The sequence below is a fragment of the Betta splendens genome, chromosome 13, assembly GCF_900634795.4.
Source record: "Betta splendens chromosome 13, fBetSpl5.4, whole genome shotgun sequence".
In the NCBI taxonomy this organism is placed as follows: domain Eukaryota; kingdom Metazoa; phylum Chordata; class Actinopteri; order Anabantiformes; family Osphronemidae; genus Betta; species Betta splendens.
In genome coordinates this window covers 15594380-15614620 of record NC_040893.2, presented here as the reverse complement: position 1 = coordinate 15614620, position 20241 = coordinate 15594380, and the positions used below count along the sequence as shown (strand labels likewise).

Genomic DNA, 20241 nt, shown 5'->3' with positions numbered 1-20241 from the left:
ATTCGCACATCCACAGACGGACAAAGTGGGCTTCATCCATTTAACAGGCTTGATTTGGGAGTTTTAGGTCCTAACTTTGTCTGTGTTTGCACAGATCTCCACTGAGGAATCCTCTTTCAGTCCTGCCCGTCCCGTTTCTCAAAAGCCCCTAAAACCTGCACTGAAGAGATCTTCTGTGATGGAGCGAAGCATCGAGATCCCCACTAGTAAGACAATAACAAGCAAATAACAATGCAATGATGGAAACGGTGTATGCAACATCCTCAACATCTCTAAACTTGTGTCTCTTAGCAGCATTGGTGGCTCTGGGATGATAGAAAGAGCATTCTAGCACCTACTAAAATGATTGTGTCTGTAGCATCGCTGTTTTGACTGCACCTCTGTCTCTTTCAGGTCCACATGATAATTCAGGCATCGCTTTAAAGAGCCTATTCTGCGCCAGTCGAGACACAGAAGGCCTGGAGGTAAGAAAGGCCCACACGCGCTCGCTTCCTGTCGTTCACACGTTCTCTACACCCACAGTCCTATGCTATCTCTCACATACAGTCCTTCACGCTCTGCAGTACCTCCCACACAAGCAGACGCACACATCGGCAGTACACGCACACACACTGTCTCAGTCACACTCCTGTAAAACGCCTTTCAGGCTTCAACGAGGAGAACCTTCAGTTCTGCACCACTCTGCTAAAGGCTTGACTTCTAGAAATCGGGCTTCATGTTCCCCCCAAAGCATTTCAGTGACATTAGCTCACCTGAAAGTGGTGTTGAAGTTGATCCTCAGCCAGGCTGATGTTGTTGCTCACATATTGTGCTTGTCTCTGGTTGCCTGAAAGAAAAACAACAACTTGGAGAGAGCGCCGTCTCCTGAGCTCAGGAGGCCGTCCAAAAGAGTCCGGATATCTGTTGTGGTAAGATTCCCCGATCAGGAGTAGCCCGATGCCCGGGTTCTTCTCTGTAGCTCACTCATTAGCCAATCAACGCTTGTCACCCCGTCATCTCATTTAAGGGCTTGTCTCGGATGCCGATGGCCTGTGGTCTGGGTCCAGCTCAAAGGCCATCTGTGCTGTGGTGCCAGAAACTGTTGAACACCCTCTTCCTTGTTCAGCCTCTTAAAACTTCTTTTCCTCTAGTGGCTGTTTTTATTACGCAGTTAGGTTCCCCAGCTTCACTGGATCACTGATCTGTGATTACATTATTATTATTATTATTATTATTATTATTATTATTATTATTATTATTATTATTATTATTATTATTATTATTAATGCAACAGACATGTTTAAAGTTGAAATGTTCGTGATAGGAACTGCAGTAAGTAATTATTTGAGACTTTAGGGAAAACACTCTGCTTGGCCTAAGTACTCTTTTTGTTCATGTTAACATTTTAGGGAATTGGTTCATTTAATTTGGTTGTTTAGCCTCAAAGATCCACCTAAAAGCCTTGAGTTTGGTTACAAGAAAGATTTTTAATTTGGTAAATTTCCTAAATTCCAATGAAGTTTATTAATTGATGCTGCATATTTTCCTAGATGACCAAGGTTTGTGGTAGAATTGAGATTTGGTTGAGCTGTGAGGTGCAAGGACGAGGTTGTTCAACACCGCATGCTGCACTGTCCATCATCAACTGTGTCACCTGGGCCAGCCAATCAGTGTCCACTCGCAGCAGGGCCCGCCCTCTTCTTGGAACGCACCGGTTCTGATCGATTGGAGGCACTGTAGCAAACCATGTGTTTAATGGTCAGGGGCGACGGGGGTCGGGCGAATTCCTCTGAGCATGCGGAGTTAAATATCAGGACAAGAGAATCGCAGCTCCTCGAGCAACAGCTCAGACGAAATGATGATGCATGAGAAGTCCTTGGAGGTACCGAAGCCTGCTGTTCAATTACAAGCAAGCGTACATGCCCCGGCAGCGATGCATGTCAATCAATGGTGTCTGATCATGAATGGAGAAAAAACGATTTCACTTCAGGAGATCATCTGTTGCATGACAATCAGACAACACCGTGTCTCAGAATCACAGCTTTAAAGCCTTTTTCATTTCATCTTTGTACGTTTATTAGCATGTATTAATTGATTCATAGTCTTCTTTACTTAAAGGTATAATAACCATGTTACTGTTTTCATATCTGTCACACAGACTTGTGTCGTCTCGTTTACTAGTATTTACCAGTGCTGCTTTTAAGTCTACTGCAAACATTTGCCTAGACTTTTTTATCCCAGGTCCTTGTATTTTTCAACTGCATCGCTAATTTATCTGCTGAAACCAAACTGTATAATCAGCAGCTTGGAGTCATTAGTTTGTAAGTGAAACTGTGTTGACACTATTAATGGTTTAGACCCGAGGCACCTAAAGCCTCTATCAGTGTCACATACCTGCAATAATTAAACCTGGGCACATACTGAATCATTCCCAGGCACAAGTTTGATCAGCCATCTATCACTTCCGGGTTTTTGCATAAACTGCTGCAGTACCGCTGATAAATCAGGTTTCAGTCTTGGTGATACTCTACGTAAACTCTGCCCGTGCGATGCATTGTTTCCATCGGATGTCCTGTACCATGTGGGTTTCGGAGAGCCTAGTTTTCTAACATCCGGCTCCTCTGTGCAGCATGAAGGGACTTTGTGAGCGTTCCCTCTGGTACTCAATATCCAAGTCACTTCAGAAAACAGATGCATATAACTGCCTGAGGAAACGGGAGCAGGGCATTCTGGGAGTTTATCATCTGCTGGTGTAAAATACGATCCCTCAGGAGTGTATTACACACCATGACACCACAGTGATTGTATTGAGTTGTGTACTGGAGGGGGACCACAGAGGCTGTAATACACAAGGGGAAAATTAGTTTGAAGTAAATGGCAAAATGCATCAGCTGTAGATACCGAAGACAGTCATCAAAACGAAATCACGTCAGAGGCTGCTCGTTACGAGGCCTGTCCGCTTTGGCAGCAGCGTCCATGTAAACGCAGCACGGCGGCACTCTGGCAGGGAGGAACTCTATTGATTGTCTTGATAGGGAGCCACATTAAAGGTCAGCATTTTAAAAACTTTTAAAAGTCATAACAGCTAGACTGTCGCTTTCCCCTCAGTGGAAGCTAAAAGGAGAGCCGTCTCGTCATCGATTCGCCGCAGCGTGGTGCGTTATCCCTGCAAAATGGCACGTTTCATTAAGCTTGTTAGCGGCGGGGGAAACTATTCTGGATTCTGGATGCCCAGAATCTTAATGTGGGCGGATTCCTGGCGCTGTGGTCGCCGAGGTCTGTGCACACAAACGGTTTGAAGTGGGATTTCTTTCTCGCCATAAGTTGGGCACAAAGCTGGAGAATGTTTGAGTTGCTAATACAGTTGAAAGTTGCTCTTTGATTTAACAAATTTTAATTTCACTTCCACGTCATTCATTAAAGCTGGGGTGAACATTTGAAGACAATTCTAGAACAGGTGTCCGTCCTACTGCGAAGCCCCTAAATGTATGTTTGCAGTGGCCTTCATCTGTCATCACAGGTTACGATTTAATAAAGTCCAGCGATTTAAATGGACCATGCTGCAAAAGTGAGTACATGCAGAGACAGGTGGCGCGTTGTTTCGATGTCTTAATTGTGCCTTGAAGTATGTTAGTCATGATTGTCCTACAGCGAGCTAATTGCTAATAAACCTCTGTCGCGTTTGGTGCGTTTGCAGCACACGAAGCCCGTGGACCTGTTTCCTCTGTCACCACTGTTAAGGTTTAACACGTTAACATCCGTGCACGTGGCCTGACGTCTGTGGGACTGAGCTGGTGTTCTGCAGCCCTGCTGCGTCCTTTCCATCCGCCTCCACCTCTTTCTACCTGCTTAAGCATTCTCCGACCTCCGTCTTTCATCTGGACTGGGGGATATTGATGCAGGCTAAATGACATCAGCAGTCGGCTGCCGAGCATGGCCGCCGCCCAGCCTCTCCCTGCTTTTCTCATTATTTTTCACCCACTCTTGCGTTTTCGTAATGCCTCCATGCTTTATTTATGATGGCTCGTGGGCTTTGTTTTTTGGCACCTCGCTGTTTTTTCTTTTCCTCTTTTTCTTTTTCTTTTGAAACAAAGTAGGGAATGTGTCTTTCTCGTGACGCACCATACATCGTACTGAATACACCGACATGATGGAGGACGTAATGTGAGAAGTCGCAGAGGCATGTGTGTCCTCTGGTTGCCCCAACACTAGTGTGTATGTGGGTAATGAGTCCTCCTCAGCTTCCCTGCCTCAATTGAATTCTGGGTAGATGTTGGGCTCCTCACACTCCACTCCATCAGTACCACCCTCTGTGGGCAGCTACCGAAAATAAAGTTTAGGAACATAAACAAGTGAAGAAACTGCTTCCGATTGTTCAGTGCGAGGCACGTTGTCAGTTCTCTGCCTTTTTACCAGCAGTCATAGTAAATGGTGGAGAAGTTTAGTGAGAGAGCAGCAGAAATCTATAGGGAAATAAAAGTACAGGGAAAACACCGCGGATTAGATCATTGGTCTCGGGTGTTTGCCAAGCTGAAAGAAACAGGGTTTTACAAGTGGTTTGACTTGTTTATACAACATTATGATGAAAAATAACTGCAGGATTTCACAATTACCAGTGATGCGCAGTGATAATGAGCAAAGTCGCTGTGACATCTGGAGCCTCCAACTGCTCAGGCCAATTACACGCATTTCAGTGTTTTTGGCATCCAGCTGCACGAAACTTGAGGACAATCAATTATTTATGGCTTATGTCGTTTGCAAGTTTGCTTTCTCTCCTATTGTGAAATACATTGTGGGTCGTTTTAATAGCATAACATTGGATTTGGTGCAATGAGGTTCAGGAAACTGCTGTTGATTGTTCAGATGATCCCAGTCAGACAGCAGCTATTCACCATTGACTTATGTATGAATCTGTAAACAAGTCAGGAGTAACAGGTGTTTGTGTGTCTGGGAGCATGAACTTCCACAGTGTTTGACGGCGACCATGCTTAGGTCTGCTAATGATTGTTGATGACAGCGATTAAGTGCCTTGTTGTGATTAGCATTAATTGACTGTAACATTATTCAATCATAAATGTGCAGAACATTGTATAGAACTATAAAGTGAGTAAGATGGATTTTTAGGTAACATCCTAATTAATAAAGTTGTGAGTTTACTTGAAACTTTTCTAAAAGTGCACTAAGTTCAAAGTTTTATGACGGAGTCTAAATTGTGAAGCACTGATGTGATGGATGACAGCATCACCGCTCTTAATGGCTAGGCCATATTCTGTGATTGTGTTTATAACACTATGAAGTACTGAGCTGAGATCATGTTATAATTTCTCCATTTTTCCCTCTAATGCCACTTGATGCCATAACATTAGTGATAATCCAGTCATGTCGAGGGAGCGCATTATTGGCTTATCAGTCAACATGACTCAAAGTGGCGAGACCCACATCACAAACCCGTACTCGGCTGTTGAAATGAGTCGCTCTGAGGCAGGAATGCAGGTCAGAGTCAGAGGATGCTGAAAGAAATAAACGCTGTGTAATAATAGACAGAACATCAGGCCAGTGCTCTTCAGACCATCAAAAACCTAGTAACATTGGCGACATTAGCATGTAGCTAAAAGCACCACTATTTCACAGACTCTGGTGTTTTTTAATGCTTTTTTGAAATATAAACAAAATTATATTTAGTGAAGCTGGTGAATTACACGCCGAAATTGTTGGCACAGAGTTGACACCGGCTCCTTGAAATTAAACGATCTAGTTTGTAATGTTGATTTTAGTTGAGCTGTGTCAGCACTAGTGACAACACCAGGAATAACAAAAGCAAAATATGAGAGAAAGATTTTCCTGCAGTTAAAATTGAAAAGAAAATATTTTTATCCAAATTTCAGCAATCGTCTCCTGATTATACACTTTAGCTGACTGCGTAACCCACACATTACGCGATGCAGCTGCATTAGGTTGTAAATATGCATGCGTTCCCCGCTGGCCCAGTCTTGGGTGATTGCCACTGATTAGCTGACGATGATTGTTGGATGGATGCGAGGATGCACCACTGCAGTGAAAAGGGGGGGAGGCCAGTGAACGACAGCAGATCTTTGTAATCGTTGTCTGCTGAGAAAGAGCGCAGCAAGCAATACCGCTCCATCAGCCTGTCAGCACCCTCAGAGGCTCGCTGCCTCCCATTTGCCTGCACTCACAAACACACAAACACACACACACACACACACACACACACACACACACACACACACACGCATTTACAGTAAATCCCATGTGAGGAGCTCCACTACAGTACACTACAGCCTACTTGTCCCGCTGAGTCCACTCGTACAGTAGCAGCGATGAGCTTTAATGGGACTGCTAATCATTCCATAAGCACCTATTGTACGTGCACAGTCCCACATCTCTGTGTTTCTTAAAACCTCACCTCATCCTGGAAACACACACACGACTGCAAACTGATCTGATCTCCCAATTGTTTCGTTTACGTTTTACTCTTGGAACAACCATGTGTCTTGGGGACATTCAGGGTGCCCTTGTGACAAGCAGAATCAGTGAGAAAGTGAGGTGTGTGTGTGTGTGTGTGTGTGTGTGTGTGTGTGTGTGTGTGTGTGTGTGTGTGTGTGTGTGTGTGTGTGTGTGTGTGTGTGTGCGTGTGCGTGTGCGTGTGCGTGTGCGTGTGTGCGTGTGTGCGTGTGTGCGTGTGCGCGTGTGCGTGTGTGCGTGTGTGCGTGTGTGCGTGTGTGCGTGTGTGCGTGTGTGTGTGTGTGTGTCTGTGTCTGCCTGTCTGTCTGTGGCCTCTCCTCGTTTGCATAATGCTACAGTAGGGCACCTCGTTTCTACCTCATGGCAACAGTTGCCAGGGTTACCGGTGGGTCGACCACCACAACGATGAGGATAAATGAGCTCAGGGCCCCCATCAGCCTCTGGGTCATATTCACTCTGAATTTCTCTCTCTCCAGCACTCTCACACACTCTCTGCATTCGACAATAAGTACCTGTAATAAAGCACATGACTGAAAACGTGGAGGCTGCACTTCACCTCCCACGAACAGAGCTACACCTGGCAGTAACATTGGCATCACTTGGGCCTCTACACAGTTTAGCTTCTGTGTAGCACAAAGTTGCTAGTTTGACTCTAGCCTGTCAAGTGTCAGCCTGGGAGCACTGCAGATCCATCATTATAATGATCATCTGCTCTGACATCTCATACATCACATCCCCCGCACTCATTAAATGTACTGTAGTCGCTCCTTTAGTCACTCATTCCATTTCTGTCCATCTGTCTCAACACAGCAGCGCCGTATAACACTCATGATGTGATGCATGGGTGATTATGTGTGTTCAGAGTGTCATTTTACCTTCTGTGCACAGATGTAGTGGAGGGGAGCCGTTCAAAGAGCCCTCTGACTGTTGTTCATCGCTCCGATGCTCGCGCTGTAACACGCAGCTGCCTGTCGTATCTGTATATCTGTATCTGTGTCTGTACTGACGCTCTCCTCTTCCTTCCTCTGTTCAGGATGATGGCGATTTGGAGGATGACATGACCATTAGAGAGGTAAGACGGGAAGTTAGATTACAGCCTAAGGTGAGATGGCGGCGAATGATCGCACGCTGGCAGAGATGAGGTTTAAACCGTCACAGAAGCTGCATCTTTATTAAACACTTCCTGTCGTGCTGCATGTTTTGTCAGATTTGAGTTTTTTTCCCCTTTCGCATTAATGTTGAGAATTCTTTTATAATCGCAACAAAAAGCATTATTGGACTTTCCACAACTCGGTAGTATTCAGTAAATGAAAGAAATTCTCATCGCACAAATATCACTTTTGTCCTTCGCTTTTTTATGGTCTCCTTCCTGTTTTTATGTTGTACATCATCTCTTGGTTCTCAAATTCAATGGGTTTTTCACTCGTTATCAGTCTTCAGAATCCATATTTGTCTAACTTGGTGACATCACGCTCTGACAGACTTGACTTTTCGAATTTCTCAATATCCCCCAGACGGACCCCATCACCCTGGAGTCTTATATTTTTGGATATGACATCATTTATAATTCATCCATCAACAGCACCTCTCATTTAGTCTCTGTCACCTGCACATTCTTCACACTTCCCCCCTCTCTCCATCGCCGCGTCTTTCCTCTTGGAATCATCATTCACCTTTCATGTGTCATGTGTTTGCCCTGTCATTAGTTCTCGCCATGTCGCGTCTCCCTTCCCTGTTCGCCATTGTTGTGGGTCTTGTATGATTTATAGAGTCATTCATTGTGGCGCCTGGTTCGTTGATTGTCTATCAGAGGAGGGTGATTTGTCAAGCGGTGCTATGGGATTGTTTGACGCCTCGGTGCCTCACACCAGGTGTGAAAGCGTTACGATAACATCCCTGATACATGCTGTGCTTAAGTTTGACATTAAAACAGCCTCAAAATGAATGTTGTGCCAACAAAGCAAAGTAAGACTGCAACGCATCCTCAGGGGTGTTTATCTTCCTTCAGCAGCTTTTCCTCTGTGGTTTACAGATTGCAGAGTGGGAGGAGAAGCAGCTTGATGAGCAGGTCAACTTTAACAACTGCAAGATCGACCCGGCCCCGTTCCAGCTGGTGGAGCGCACGTCGCTGCATAAGGTCTGATCAGAAATACAGCTGTGGTTCAACCTGTGTGTCTCTGGTGCTAAAACATTAGTTATTTGACTTGGAGAAGCTCCATGTCAGCCAAAATCGTATAACTTCATCACCTTTATCATTTATATACTTACAGTACAGCTCGTGGCTGTCTTCCATCAGCTAGAATAGAACAGCAGTGTTTCCAGAATGGGGCCCTGAGGAACTCCGAGCTTGTTTTGTTTGGTCAGAAGTGAGTTAACAAAAAGACTCTTTAGATACTGACTGCTAATAATCATGCTGTTAGGTTAGATACAAAAAATATTTTTTATATTATGAAAAATCACAGTTTACTGACACACAAAATAAAATAGAAACCAGTGTGAGGGACGAGCAACAGCACTTGAAAAGGCTGTGTTTCAATACTCTGGATACTGGTGCTCCTGTGGTGTCTAGTGACATTGAAGGAGGATGCGCACAACCTAAAACACATACATACACACACTCACACGCACAAAGCCAAGCCAAGTTTCCCCTTACTGCATGAAGGAGAAAGTGAAAGTGCAGCGTAAGGAAGGGAGGGAAGGGAGCTTTAGTTCTGTAATTTAGTTTTCTCACTGCAGCACAGTTGCACACACTGGGAAGAAAGTCTTCAACACACACACACATAAACATATTTCTGTGTTGAAATACTCACTTCCTACACACAAACACCCAGACATACTAACTCTTTCTGGGTTGCCGGCGGCTGTGGCAGTGTGTAATGTTTTCCATTCATAATGCTATGCACAGTCTGTCTCTCTCTCTCTCTCTCTCTCTCTCTCTCTCTCTCTCTCTCTCTCTCTCTCTCTCTCTCTCTCTCTCTCTCTCTCTCTCTCTCTCTCTCTCTCTCTCTCTCTCTCTCTGTCTTCTCTCTCTCTCTCTCTCTCTTTCTCTTCTCTCTCTCTCTCTTTCTCTTGCTCTTTCTCTCGCTCTCTCTCTCTCTGTCTCTCGCTCTCTCTCGCTCTCTCTCTTGCTCTCTCTCGTCTCTGTCTCTCTTGCCTCTCATCTGGTCTCTGTCTCTCTCTCTCTCTCTCTCTCTCTCTCATCCTTGGGCTCTGTTTGAATACTCTTTAAACATTTAAGAGAGGGATTCTGCACCAATCCATCTCACTCCCCACCCTCTGCTGCACACTGCCAAAGCCAATACCACGCACAATCTCCTTCGGCATATTAAGCATCGCTGTCCTCCATTGCTGCTGTTGTGTGTGCTGGTAAAGTCCGACATCTGGGCGTCTGAGCCTTGCTCTCATTCTCGGCCGGTCTGGATGTGGCTGCCATTTATCCCATGCTGCTTGCTGTTTTGTTGCAAGCCTGCAGGCCCTTTGGTGACAGACAAATGTGTTTCTTGGTATATTTATGACCATATGTTTGAGTTTCTAACTTGAGGACACTGTCAGTTCATTGGAGGAAATGGCTCACTGGGACCAAGGGAACACAGCTCTATCACTTTCATTAAATAAATGAACCCACTGAAGACGCGGTAGCCCACTAAGGCAGGTTTGATTGACAATCACAATGGCAACGAATATCCTTCAAGTTAATGGTCTGTCACACATAGACAGAGTGAAACCCGACTTAAGCTTGTGAAAAGCAGCTCTTCTACCTTTTAATGAGGTAATTATAGTTGAAATAGATGTGCTAGTGTAAAGGTAGCTGTGTGTGTGTGTGTGTGTGTGTGTGTGTGTGTGTGTGTGTGTGTGTGTGTGTGTGTGTGTGTGTGTGTGTGTGTGTGTGTGTGTGTGTGTGTGTGTGTGTGTGTGTGTGTGTGTGTGTGTGTGTTTCATCGTTTCCAACCTCTGCTGTTGTCCTCCAGACCCACACCATCTTCTCCCTGCTGGGCCTCGACCACGCCTACGTCACCAGCATTGGACGCCTCATTGGTGTGGTTTCCCTCAAAGAGGTAAGACTTTAGATGTAGAAAAAAAACTTTAACAAACACTGGTGTCAGACCCAGGCTTAAGGATGAGTGGAACGCAGGCAGCAGACAAAACATTGAGTTGTCTTTAACATATTCACTTCTTTCATAACTATTATTCCACTTTTATGATGAGCAGATGTGAGTTCTGTATTGTTCAAGTCATTTCTGTTAACAATAGTGACTCCTCCCTGTCTGTTATGCACCGACAGACAAAAGGCTGCTTATCTCCATTGTTTCTCTGTCTTCTCTGCCACCTCCTTTTTGTTTTTTCCCCATTTTCCGTGCCTCGCAAACAACAGAGAGTCTCTTGCTCTTTGCGAATTGTCCAGGAAGTGTTGAGGGGAGCGTGGCTAAGTGCAGCGTTGCTCGCCTGTCGCTGACATTTACGCTGTTTTGTTCTGCTATTCCGCTAGCAGACAGAAAACCCATCAACGACAGATGAAGCCCGGCCTCTCGCAGTCTGCCTGTCTGTCACACAGACACACTGTTATATCACAGCCCCTCTGCTTTGCAGCACGTGGAAATCGAGCGGAGAATCTCAGGGATGTTGTGCTTGATTGTGGTGCATCATGAAATCAGGGGTGTTTTCCATTAGTAGTTCAAACATCCGGCAGCTCAGCGTTTTACTGTAAAATTCTCTCTGAGAGATGACATCTTATCTTTTTATTCTCACAACATTTCACTTATCTCCATTATCTCCAATTAACAGCAATAAAGGCCAAATGATGCATTAGCAGAAAGGGGCAATACTGTAGTTTGCACTTGTGATTGAAAAGGTAAAAGTGGCCCTTTCTGATTTTTTAGAAAGCGTAAACAGAGTTTGTCCAGTTTCACACCACTCACTCCTCATAGAAAGTGATAAGAAGGTAGAAGTGGTCCTCTGGCTCGTGGTGTTTTGTACAGTAGTTGCTCACACTGACAGCCATTTAAATTCATGATCTGCTTTCATGTATGCGACAGGTGGAGCCGTAGGGACGAGCTGAACTCCAGTCATTCTGTTTTTCTGGTTTCAGCAACCAGCAGCAAAATCTGGCTCTGACCTCACTTTAGCTGCTCGCTGACCTGTGTCCGTGATCCGTCTCTCCGTTTCATTTTCCAAAGAGATTACGCTTCCAAATAGGAGAAACAAATGCTTGTGTGCCTAGAATCCCATAGTAGCATGTTGTTGCAGTTCAGTGTCGAGATTGATGCTTCGGCTTCCACTGGGACCAACGTTGCATATTATACAGCACATTGAGGTCATTCTATCTATATCTATTGACTTAAGCCCAAACATAGAAATACATAAATCAGAATGGTGGTTCTCGAACTTTTTTTAAGGCATAAATTAACTTTCCAATGTAAATAATAGAACCAGTGTTCATTGTGTTAGAGTATCTGCACTTTTTGCTAAAATGTGTTATTTTGAATATTTGCAAATATATTAAATATTGTCAAAAAACGCCTCTACAAGGTCAGATCAATGTGTAAAAGCAGCTTTGACTGAGAAGTGAACACGTGGGGGGAAAAAAGGGGTTCATGAGGGTTTCAACCTGTATTCACATAATTTTACAGACTTTCTGTTGGCAGTTTCTTGACTTAACTAGTGTAAATATTGTAATATCTCATCTTCTGCATATATTCAGCTTCAAGCAGTGCTAGACTGAGCTGTTCTAATACCTATTTGATTTTTCTCCCAGCCTCGTCTGCATGGTTTCATTGTTTTGCCCTTGTTCCTTCAGCTTCGCAAGGCCATCGAGGGCTCTGTGAACGTCAAAGGCGTGAAGGTGCGTCCTCCTCTGGCCAGTTTCCGAGACAGTGGCCCCACCGGCAGCAGCAGCAGCGAGAGCGAGGCCACCGAGCTCCACAAACTGTGGGACCGGCACCGGAGCGTCTCGCTCCCTCGCGAGCACGTCCCGTCAGAATCAGACGAGAAGTCGCAATGAAGGAAAGTACAGCTAAGGAGGAAGAGGAGGAGGAGGAGGAGTGAGGCGCTAACGTCTCCATCCCCCCAAAGCCACAAACATGCATCAAACCTCAGGGCGTAGGATCAATATTTAATTGAGGAAGGAGTTGTTCTCTAACGCCAGGCTTCTCTCAACTCCTCATCTGCTCCTGTCTCAACAACCAGCGCTTTCACCTGGAGCCTGACACCACACGGAGGAAGTGGGACACTGCTCAGCATCTGCTGAGGAACCCACAGCAGAGCCCACGGGTGGGGTTTTATGAACAGACGTGTTAATCAAATCCAGTGAGGGACTGGGGATGGGTTGAAATCTACAAAAAGGGTTCGTGTTGTTAGCAAACTTTAAGTATCTTCAAGATCAAATCATGCCAGAGTCGTCTTTTTAACCAGTCTTTTAACCAGTCAGTCAACCAGTAGAGAGGAGAGAGAGAGGCAGCAAGCAAATACTCCTCACCTGTAGTTTGCCTTTGGGAAACATGTCATCCCTTATTTTCCAGGTTGGATAATAACTTTTCCGCCTGTTCAGGTGCTCTGGGTTTAACTGGAACCTTCATCATCTCTTCACTGCGAGTCTTAGTGTTCGGGCGCGGACGCACCCGTCGCCAGCGCTAAAAGCACCTGTGGTCCTTTACATTGACACTTTGTGTTTCTCTTCTCGCTGTAGCTTTTGCCTTGAATCACAATGCACAGATACGTACGCACAAACACCGGGCGGCGACGCACTCCAACAGCGCAGGTTCTCTGCTCATCTAAATATAGCTCCTAATACCCGGTCCAGAGAAGAGAGGCAGGGAGTGAAGACATCATTACCTAACCAGCTGCTCTGGGCCTCCTCATGGACTCGCCTTTGATCACCATCTTAGCTCACCTCCATTACTATCAGAGACTCAGCAGCCTGTATGATGTAATGCTGGGGAGCGACAGACGCCGCTTCCACCCTACGTGGCCCCGGTGACGATGCACGAGCAGCATCCGAGCTTAGCAGCAGTGACGCTAATGACACTGAAGGAAAGTTGTGAGCGTTCGGTCATGTTGGCTGGAACCAGTCAGGCCTTGAATGGTGTTACTGGCAGCGGCGTTTTTGATTCAGCAAAACGTCAGAGGTGATAGACAGCGCGTGAGTACGGAGCGTTTAATAATTGATGTCCAGAATAATGCTTGAGGCTTGTCAGCATCCACAAAGCTTTGATTTGTTGCACATTTCCTTTTTTTTTTAGTTTCTTCTGTTCCGATGCTCCTTCTTTTGTTTTTCTTCTTTTTATTTATTTAATCTCTGGACCAGATGCTGACGTCCACTGCGTCTGTTGGGACGTGAGCTGCTGTGGCTACGCCTTCTGAATGCATTCACACCCAGTGGCGTTGACTTCCCCTCGCGTTTCACTTACTGACTGTTGATGGTCTCATCGTGCAGAGTTACCAGCACTGCTTTGCACCAGAGGTTTCGTAGTAAATGATCACACGTATCCAAAAAACAAAAGCTTGACAAAACTGAACACGAGCTCAGTGGATGGTGTCTAATGCTAACTGTGTGTTTTTACTGTATCTGTTCATACTCCACAAGCAGATCGTTTCACTTTGAGCTTTATCTCTCGCCTTAATTTAAACTGGGAGCGTTTGCCGAGTCAAACTTACAGATTAATATATTTAACAGCATTCCAGTAACATGAAATCATAATTTAACATCGTAGCACGTCTTAAATTGTTGACTCTTCTCTTTGTGAAAGAGATGTTTTGTTTTTCATTGTGTATTTCTTCATCACATGTGATTGTTTATTTCCAAAACGTGTCCGACGGGCGTCGCCAATGGGCCGAAGGCCGGCGCCGGCTGCCTGACGCGGTCCGACGCGTGTTCCGGCAGTGACGCGTTGCTCCACACGTGGCTGCGTCCGCTCCCTGAACCGGGAGAATCGCAGGGTGGACGAGGCGCATTGAAACGCAGAAATATGTAAGCGGGCTGGATGATGTGTCGGTGCGCTATGCAATTATCGCCATGGCAACCTGTCGTCACTGCCACCCCACCACCGCAGCCCCCTCCCCTCGGGGACCAGATTTTCATTATTCTGCCTACTGCTTCTCCTTCCCGTCCATGAACATGGTTCTCATCTCATTTGCCACCAGACACATGCATTCAGATGCGTGTACGAGTCTGTGTATTACTAAAAGTAGACCTTGTACAGTGTCTTTTTTTTAACTGACGATTTACTTGTACGGATGCGATTTGTGCAATAATGGTCATTAATCTGTTTTTGTAACCCAGTTTAAATTGGTGACGTGAATGAAAGTAACCTTATTTTTGTAAAGAAACCTGAAAAGTGTAAAAAGGCGTAGGAGATGAACAGACGGACGCCCGCAGAGCAGCCTGTGTGAGCTCGAGCCAGGCTCGAATTACAGTTTAAAGAGGTGAAGCGTTCCCAGTAGAACGCTGAAATATTTAAGGCCCCGTTTGCACCTTTTTATGTGTTCGTCTGGAGAAGAAGAAAGGTTTAAAGTTCACCTGTTGGCTTTGGAAGACCTTCCCTGTCTGCTCTGAACCGGTCTGTGCTGCATCCCGCTACGTTTACCCCCCACCCCCACCCCCAAGCACTGACGCTGAATCCGCTTTATCATGCTCCACTATCCTTGGCTTCACTCCGAGGGCTCTGATAAGACCTGATCCTCACATCAGCTGTTGAGGGTTATCTCGCATCCACTCCTTGGGGACCGTATCGTGCATTGTACATACTTGAGGCCTCCTCTGTGACTGAGCAAAATCCAGAGCTATTTTTCACACGGGAAAATAAAAACATTATTTTGTATATATGTTGAATAAATGAGATTTTAACAAACATGTTTTGTTGAATGCTGCTTGTAGCTGCAGATGTGGTCCTGTGTTCCCCGTCCTCCGCTGTCTCCCATGGCGACAGCTGGGATGCACCTGGACGCTTGTTTTTGTTTTCTGCGTTTCCTCCCTGTGATCAGTGACACATGCCACAGTGTTCAAACTGATTCACAATCTCAGTCAAAGCATTTATAAAGCGTGAAAAGGCATCTTGCACATCTGATTAAACTGTTGGTTGAAATCTGTACAAACTTTAAGAGTTTCTTGATCAGAGATCAAGTGTAGCTACTGATGGCGAGAGGTGAACATCTGGACTACGATTGGTGAATGAGCTAAACGAGTTCATTCGTTAAGTCCCTCTGAGAGCTTCAGGCAGCAACGAGACCTTAAGAGGAAGATAAACCTCCTAAAGTAAGTTTTTATTTGTATCTTACATTTGTTTTTTGTTTTTTTTCCAGGACAGTGAATAAAATAAAATGTTACACAGGTTTCATCCTCGTGACATATCGTTATGTTGGATAAATAGAAAGAGGACATGAAGCTTTAATGCTAATCATCTGATGAGGAGTTTTAATTTCACAATAATGCAATAATAATCAGAGTCATGAGGCCTGTGGTGAGAGGTGAGCTTCACTGTGGAATGTGGGGACAAGCAGAGCATCCTCTCCTCCCACCGCTGTGACCCTGCGAACGCTCACCACCAGGGTGCCGTCGGAACCGAGGGTCCCGCTGACCGACAGCGGGTCCATGTCCTCTGGGAACAGAGACCTGTGCGTGAACGTGTCGCTGACGCTTCCGTCATCCAGCACCTGAGGAGAAGAGACAGACTGAAAGCGTGTAGAGGAACCGGACCCAACTCAGGGGTAGGACCTTCATTTGCTGCTTTTGCTGATTAAATGGCCGCGCGGTCCAACTCTTTCTACTTCTCTACCTTCTGGGCGTGAATGACCACGTGGCGTTTGTACGCCGCCACCGCGACGTCATGCGGCTCGAACCGGCTGACGTCGGCAGACGTGACGTAGCAGTCGCCCACGAGACGGACCCCTCCCTCCACACTGCTCTGCCAACCCGGCACAGCGCCTGCAGAAGGAGAACCATAGCTAGGACCCAAACATGACTAAGCCAAACAGAACCGGGGTGAGACCCTACCGCTCTGCCCGTACGAGGGTCTCCTGAACGGGGCCAAACAGCCGGGGGCCCCTGGACCCCCGTCTCCAAACAGACCCGAATGATCTGCCGAGTCCAGGAACGGCTCAAAGAGGGGGTCCAGAGGATCGGACGGGCCGCCCAGCGAGCCCTCGGACCGGTAGGAGCTGGAGGTGCTGTAGCGCGACGAGGACCAGGAGGAGGAGGATCTGCGGCTGGAGGAGGTCACAGATGCCATAGCGGAGGAAAGTCCGGGTGTGAAGCCAAACCTGGAAGCTTCAAGCAGACGCGCGGTGCACGCAGGCTCCTCACAGCTGTAACGGTGCACAGGTCCGTCCTGTGGGGTTTATATAGCGCCGGAGCAGTGGGTCAGTGGAGCAGCAGGGCTTTTTTCACTGGGCCATTTATAGCAGCGCGGCCAACGGCTGCCACCGAGAATGTAACGGACGGACTGATAACAGGCGAAAACCTCTTCACCCGCTGACTCACACGGTCAGAGGGAGATAAGAATGAGGGGGAGGAGGGGGGTGCTTTGGCGCGGGGTCAGAAATAGCGGTGGAGGCCGTGGAAATGACCCTCAGCACGACACAGGCGCCGTGAGAGGCCACAGGGGGAACGGGCCGGCTCGGTTCTGCTCAGCTGCTAATGCAACGACGAATAGACACAGGAGGGACTGACAGGAGGCTCCACGTGGTGACCCACATCCAGGCCTGCACTGGTTCCGAGTGGTGTCAGCTCCAGCGGGGACGCGCTAGCGAGCTAAAGGTCCGGTTAGCGACAGGCCTGTTTGTGCTGCCAGTGTGTGTGTGTGTGTGTGTGTGTGTGTGTGTGTGTAGCACCTTCACGGCGTTAGTTTGACCTGTAAAAGCGGATGATGATGGAAAAAAGATGAAGTTTGCGAAAGCAGAGACTCCGCTGTCGCCACAGGTTCTCGAGGGTCAGCAGTGGTTGGGTTCGTGTGTTCAGAGCCCAGGAGTCCGCTGGGAATGGGTCGGGTCTCTGGGCGGCACAGCGTGGTCCCAGAACACAGAACCTCCGCTGACCTCGTGTTCATCAGGACATGAGCAAGGGAAAAACAGACGAGGCTGAAAGAACCCGAGCAAAACAACACCGGAAGTCTCAACAATTACACATTTAGAGCATCACTTATTAATAAAGTCATTTAGAGATTTTTTAATATGCTTCTGTTATTTAAATAGCTTTAAAGTATGTACTTAATAAATATCAGTTCAATAACTGGCCTCGCTGCCGAGTGAACAACAGAACCACAGGTCCAGAGAAATAACGTTCCTCATAGCACTAGAAGTCACAGGCTCAGATACAGGCAGACAGCAGCTTTTATCTAAGTGTTGACCCACTTACCGCCTCACTGTTTAGTTCACAGCCTGTGCGACACCCGTTCAGGGCAAAGCCCTCAAATCGGATTTCTCCCCTCTCATCGGCGAGCGCCGATCTCTTCATGGTTGTCTTAACTGGGACGATCAGATGCGGTTCCACCCTGATTCCACCGCCGTGCCAGGAAGCGCGCGTGCGCAGAAGAGACGTGCGAGGTGAAGGGCTTCTGTTCACCTGTGACGGAGTTGTTTTATATTGGTCTAAATTGGCCATTCATCCAGGTCGTAACTGTCGTACAGATGTGCAGCTGCTTCGCCCCTCCTCCTGAATGTCGCAGGCACAGGTGATAGAAATGAGTGTGTCAGACGCAGACTCTCCAGCTGCCGCCCTCCGGCCTGGTAATAACCAAATAATGATTATGTCATCATGTCAGGGGTCTGATTGCAGCAGGCTTTATGGTGCGTGTATTAGGTCATTATCAAGTCGCAGCCATAAAACACGGAACTGCGTCAGATTAATGAAGGTCTCTCCTCCCACCCGTCGTTACTTCCTGTTCTCGCAATTAAAACAAAGAAATCACACTACACGTGTATTTTTTTTTTTTGCAAAGAACAGTAACATTAGTTTATTAACTGAAAATCATATCAGATGCAGAAAACAATTCAACAGATTCGTTTTTCAAATCCAACGTGGCGATATTGAAATTATTACATTCAGCCAAACGGGTAAGTATTAAAAAGGGAACAAAACGAGGAAAAGGGGGAATGAGGATCGAGATATCAGAGGGAGGAGGAGGGGGGGGGGTGTCCGACGGATGCGACGCTGATGCGCGGGTCGGCGCTGGGGACTACATTCACCGGGCTCGTCCGCTCCCTCGCACCCCGTCGTCAAAGCGCCTCCGTCTCTGCTCGGTGACTCGTCTGGCTTTGCGCGCTCATTTCCGCTAACGAGCGTGTCGCCGCGCGCACCCGAACCCCTCCGAGGACCCCGGGACGTTTTAATTAGGACGGCGGAGGCGATCACGGCTTAAACACAGACAAGCAGCGTCTTGGACTCCCTCCCTGCAGGTTTCACAGCCGGGGGTCAGCGGGACCACTCACAAACGGCGAACAGGTTAGAGGCTAATGGGAGCAGCAGCACCAGCAGCCGAATCTGGATCCAGTGTCGGTACTTGCCTGAAGCGACCAAAACACACCCAGAGACACAGTCACACTAAAAGGGTCGCTCTTCATTTGAAAGACATCTGTCTCGTACAAGGACGATGGGCCGTTCCTCTGTTACTGGGCCGCGTAAAAGGAATCAGAAACACGTCCCCAGTCTTATCCACGAACCGACAGGAGTTTTCTGGGACAGCAAAAGATGTCACTTGGTGGCGAGGGGGAGAATGGGAGAAGGGGGGAGGAGGCGAGGGAGGAAAACAACACACAGCAGAGGGACGCGCAATCAGCATGCGGTTCTATAATCACGGGCTAATTGCCCGTCGGCGAAGGTAGAACTCAGATGTCCTTTTAGTTACGTAACGAACCCCTGCGGGGCTGGAGGGGGGAGATCAAGCAAAGGGGGGGGACAGGGGTGAGGAGGCAGGAAATGACAGGGCAGAGACAGGAGGATGGAGGGGACACATTCATCAGGCTGCCCGCGTGTGTCAGCAGAAAGCTTTTGTTTCCCACAAGGACAGACTGAGGAGGAAGATCCGAAAGACCGTGGAACGGACGGACGCGTGCTCCTAAAAACACGCGCGTGGACGCGAGGGGTAGGAACGAGACGCGCGACAATACCCAGGTGCTCTCTTACGCAGACGCACGCGACCGGGGAGAGGACGGGACGCCGAGGCGGTGAACAGGCGCGAGCTGATAAAAAAAAAAAAAAGGGAGGCGCGTGCGCGGCGAACAATGGGGCGCTCGCGTCACCGTCCCCGGACAAAAGCGCAGCCCGGCTTTTAATGTCAACTGAAAGGACAATGACGCACATCGTCCCTGTGTAACCTCCAGCTGGGGGGGGGGGGGGCTCACGCGCGAGAAGCAACAGGACCGTCAGCGTGACGGTGATGGTGGTGATGGGACACGTGGGGGGTCAGAGGTGGCGAATGAAAGGCACAGCTTCAGTGGTTGTTCCCCCTGAGTTGTTGCTGTCGTTCCCAACTCTCGCGACTGGGCCACCGCGCGTTCACGAGCGTCCGACGCCCGCAGACGAGCCGCATCAGCAAAGCCATGCCCGGTTTCTGTTGTTGTTAAAACTCCAGCACCAATAAGAGCCCGTCTTCCATCGAGTTTTAAAGGGAATCGCTGCGTTGGAGGGTTCTGGAATGGATCAACGGCGCAAGCGCGAGGAGCTTGCTGACATCTTACAACACCGCCACGCGCGTAATCCACCTATTATCACGCGTGTCAAATACGCGGACCCGCGCGTGGAGGCTTCTCTAAACAGTCAGACAACGGAAAAGAAGGTGGTGGTTCTGAATC

General features: G+C 47.5%; 2 protein-coding genes across 8 annotated transcripts in view; one reads left to right on the top strand and one right to left on the bottom strand.

Annotated features, from left to right (window-relative positions):
• LOC114868574 (chloride channel protein 2-like) overlaps nt 1–15305 on the top strand; it is a 76036-nt gene extending 60731 nt beyond the window's left edge. For 5 of the 7 annotated variants that reach the window (XM_029172295.3, XM_029172299.3, XM_029172297.3 and 2 more), the window contains 7 exons: nt 95–206; nt 394–464; nt 834–908; nt 7496–7534; nt 8495–8599; nt 10431–10517; nt 12257–15305. In XM_029172295.3, coding sequence (XP_029028128.1) covers nt 95–206; nt 394–464; nt 834–908; nt 7496–7534; nt 8495–8599; nt 10431–10517; nt 12257–12460 — 693 coding nt within the window. In that variant the 3' untranslated portion in view covers nt 12461–15305. The remainder of the gene's footprint in view (nt 1–94; nt 207–393; nt 465–833; nt 909–7495; nt 7535–8494; nt 8600–10430; nt 10518–12256) is intronic. The other 2 variants (XM_029172300.3, XM_029172298.3) reach the window with 1 other exon arrangement.
• Nucleotides 15306–15499: 194 nt separating this feature from the next.
• LOC114868576 (heat shock protein beta-7-like) lies at nt 15500–20120 on the bottom strand. Its single transcript, XM_055513786.1, has 4 exons — nt 17807–20120; nt 16448–17529; nt 16230–16378; nt 15500–16107 (listed from the first exon to the last, which is right to left on the bottom strand). The coding sequence occupies exons 2-4, from the start codon at nt 16680–16682 to the stop codon at nt 15901–15903; spliced, it is 591 nt and encodes a 196-aa protein (XP_055369761.1). The 5' UTR covers nt 16683–17529; nt 17807–20120; the 3' UTR covers nt 15500–15900.
• Nucleotides 20121–20241: the final 121 nt, after the last annotated feature.

Coding starts and splice junctions, on each gene's coding strand:
- LOC114868576 (XM_055513786.1), bottom strand. CDS start 16,682: ATGGCATCTGTGACCTCCTCCAGCCGCAGATCCTCCTCCTCCTGGTCC. Junction 16,379..16,447: donor ACCCTCGTACGGGCAGAGCG/GTAGGGTCTCAC, acceptor CTCCTTCTGCAG/GCGCTGTGCCGGGTTGGCAG. Junction 16,108..16,229: donor TGGTCATTCACGCCCAGAAG/GTAGAGAAGTAG, acceptor TCTTCTCCTCAG/GTGCTGGATGACGGAAGCGT.